A 2,872-nucleotide genomic window follows, 5' to 3' on the forward strand; every position below is an offset into this window, starting at 1 on the left:
GTCATTGTTTAATATGCCATTTAATCGATTATTTGGGGGCGATTCAGCCAACGCAATATGCAATTATGGGTGAGATGAATGTAAATGACATTCTATAACAAAGAATAAGTGTTCTGTTAATTGGGTTTATCCAACTAGTGCATTAAAATGTATAAATGCAGTTGATTTATGCTGTTAAGAGCTAAGCACAAGATTTAACTTTTTCCCTTTTGTGCACATGTGACTTATTTGTTAGTGCACTTTGGTATTCTGTTATAATTATATGATAGTCTTAAGTAAAATACAACTTTTCAGTGCAGAATCTTGTTCGAAAAAAGCACTGTGAAGAAGTTGTTGTTTTAATTAACTACACAACACCAAGTAACATCCATGTCTTGTTTATTCAAAAATACAAATCAGTGCAATGTAAAACAATTCTCATTTTAAAATAAATTATAATATATATCAAACATTATGGCAGCAGATTCCAAGAGTTTTTGAGTAGGTTAAGGGTCCCACAAAAGTCCCAGAGACGTTGGAAAATAATAATAATAATAATAACAATAACAATAACAATAACAATAACAATAATAATAATAATAATAATAAATATAGAGCTCTCACCCTTTGGGCTTGAGCCCTAGAAATAAATAAAGCTGTTCAAAATGAATTTACCAATCCCAACACAAACTATACACATTTAGAGCATAGAAAAAGACAACAAAAACAACAACAACAACAACAAAAACTGATCAATACATCAGTACATCAGCTCAGGCATTTTTGCAACCCTGAATAAATCCAGACTATAAACTGTACTTGGTACATACTCTCTGAAAATGTGTTTCTGGATCAAGTCCGGATTAGTTTTTGATCCTCAAGTGTGAAGTCTGGGATTCGTTCAGTTGGCCTCTGGTACATTTCCACCTTCTCCCAGTCGTCAAAAGCGGTGGTAATAAACCATCCAGGAAATTTAACAGATTCAAAAGTGTTGTAAGCTGTACCCGTCTCTTTCCTGAAGAAGAGGAGGCTGTCGTTTCCATTCGGGTCATCAGTTTTAATGGTGTTCAGAGGGCCTTTGACCTCCTAAAACAATAAGAAAAATGTTTAAATCCTCATTTTAGGATGTGGAAAACATTTTTTTAGGGAAGTTTAATATGTTTGTGCTGCACAAACCTTCAAGATCAGAGCGGGGGAAGAACCGTCTGACTGGGTACAAGCAAGGTAGAGGTTGCTGTTGGAAATTTCCAGACACACAGGCTGGGCGTCTTTTGGTGTTGCACTCGAGATGTACGTTGACATACTGAACTGAACTGAAAGAAACATAAAATGTGTAGGGGGAACCGTCAAAAGGACATTTCAGAAGTCATGCATTAAGATGCAAAAGCTTGTGTTTTAAAGATTTACCTTTGTATTGCATTGTTCCAGCACTCAGCGTCACAGCCTTCAAATGAAGAGGATCGCTTTGTTTGTTGCTCTGTACCAGAGTCTTTTTGTATTTATCACAAACGGTGCACTGCAAGGTCTGCCTGGTCTTATTGTAAGTGGGTGCTACATTAACCATACGCTCTGTGGAAATAGAAAGAACATCAATTACAAAAAGAACAAATGCGTAAATGTTTGGAAGTCAAAAAAACACTGGACAAACCAGCTTGACCCCTGTGTACTGTGTTAAAAATCTGAGTACAATCTTACTGTCAAATTAACCCAAATTAGATTTGACATGATACAATCAAAAATCAGGTAGTATGAGTAAATCTTTACATAATTTGGTGTTCTCAGTCAAAAATGACTGGCCTTTTAAAAACTGCTTGTGAATCTCTCATTCCGCAATATTATAACCAGATCTTGGATTTGAAATTCTTGTTTGTTTTCTTTCAATTACTTCAGATATGAGCATCTGTCAGATGCATAAATGTAAATGTCACCCTCCTAAGAGAGTAGTTGAGAACCTCAAAATGCATAAAGAATATTATTTTAACCATAGAATTTGCCATCAAATTGACCCATAAACATAAAAAGTCACAATATATATATAAAAAAAAATAGGTTAACCAGTATTTCTGACAATCTGGGTCAAACTGACAAGCAACATAACATTATGGTTAAGGTGGTCCTTCCAGCTCTAACCATCTTGACCAGCTATCAAACCACCAGAAGCCAGTTTCAGTTGCATAAAAGTTTGCTAATGGTACCTTCGATCACATTCTCCAAGAAGAAGCTGAGCAGCGCATCTTCACAAATCTTGCCAGGAGCGATTTCTTTGATGTGCTTCAGTCTTTCCACAGCAATGATGATGTTCACCACTTGTCTCATGCTGTGAGGATGCGAAGACATCTCCAGTTTGAAGTCCTCTTGTATGTCGCATTGGCATGGCATCGTTCTAACATAAAGCATAAAACTAAACAGTGAGAAAATGAAATGACTTTCAATTAAGATACATGTGAAAGTGCATTACGTTGCATACCTGTCGTTTAGTTCAGTTCCCTCTTAGAGTCACTGAGCTGGTTTAAATCGTTGTTTCTCTTGTGAGAGTGTTTGGCTGAATGAGTTTGTGACAGTGGAAGTGAGCTTTTATACAGAGCAGCGGGATTTTCCCCTTAGAGAATAGCGTAACAAAGGAAGATTTCATCATAACCATAAACAGGTTTTTAAAGTAATCCTTTAAAGTGTAAATAAACTATCAGTTTTCTTCTGTTCGCTATGACTCTAAGATAATTTTTTTAATTGAAAAAATAATAATGCTAATCATACATAGATTCAACCCTTTGATGACAATGAATCTGTTCTCACTTACTTAAAAGTCAGTTTGAAGTGTTTTGACTGTCCTAAAGTACAGTCAGATATTGTAAAAGCAAAAAAAAAAATTTCTGAATATTTCTACTAAAATGTT

The 2,872-nt window shown here is 35.3% G+C and overlaps 1 protein-coding gene across 1 annotated transcript; it reads right to left on the reverse strand.

Moving 5' to 3' along the window:
• Positions 1-361: 361 nt before the first annotated feature.
• On the reverse strand, positions 362-2,577 carry LOC113054665 (interleukin-1 beta). Its single transcript, XM_026220359.1, has 5 exons — positions 2,447-2,577; positions 2,175-2,362; positions 1,387-1,548; positions 1,156-1,292; positions 362-1,065 (listed from the first exon to the last, which is right to left on the reverse strand). Exons 2-5 carry the CDS (start codon positions 2,356-2,358, stop codon positions 832-834), a joined length of 717 nt encoding a protein of 238 aa, XP_026076144.1. The 5' UTR covers positions 2,359-2,362; positions 2,447-2,577; the 3' UTR covers positions 362-831.
• Positions 2,578-2,872: the final 295 nt, after the last annotated feature.

Source organism: Carassius auratus, chromosome 35 (assembly GCF_003368295.1).
Source record: "Carassius auratus strain Wakin chromosome 35, ASM336829v1, whole genome shotgun sequence".
NCBI classification, from domain to species: Eukaryota; Metazoa; Chordata; class Actinopteri; order Cypriniformes; family Cyprinidae; genus Carassius; species Carassius auratus.

Bases quoted from the DNA above. Each gene is read 5' to 3' on its own strand.
- LOC113054665 (XM_026220359.1), bottom strand. From the start codon at position 2,358: ATGCCATGCCAATGCGACATACAAGAGGACTTCAAACTGGAGATGTCT. The intron at 1,293-1,386 runs GTAAATCTTTAA...TGTTTCTTTCAG, and splicing joins TGGAACAATGCAATACAAAG to TTCAGTTCAGTATGTCAACG. The intron at 1,066-1,155 runs GTTTGTGCAGCA...TTATTGTTTTAG, and splicing joins CCCCCGCTCTGATCTTGAAG to GAGGTCAAAGGCCCTCTGAA.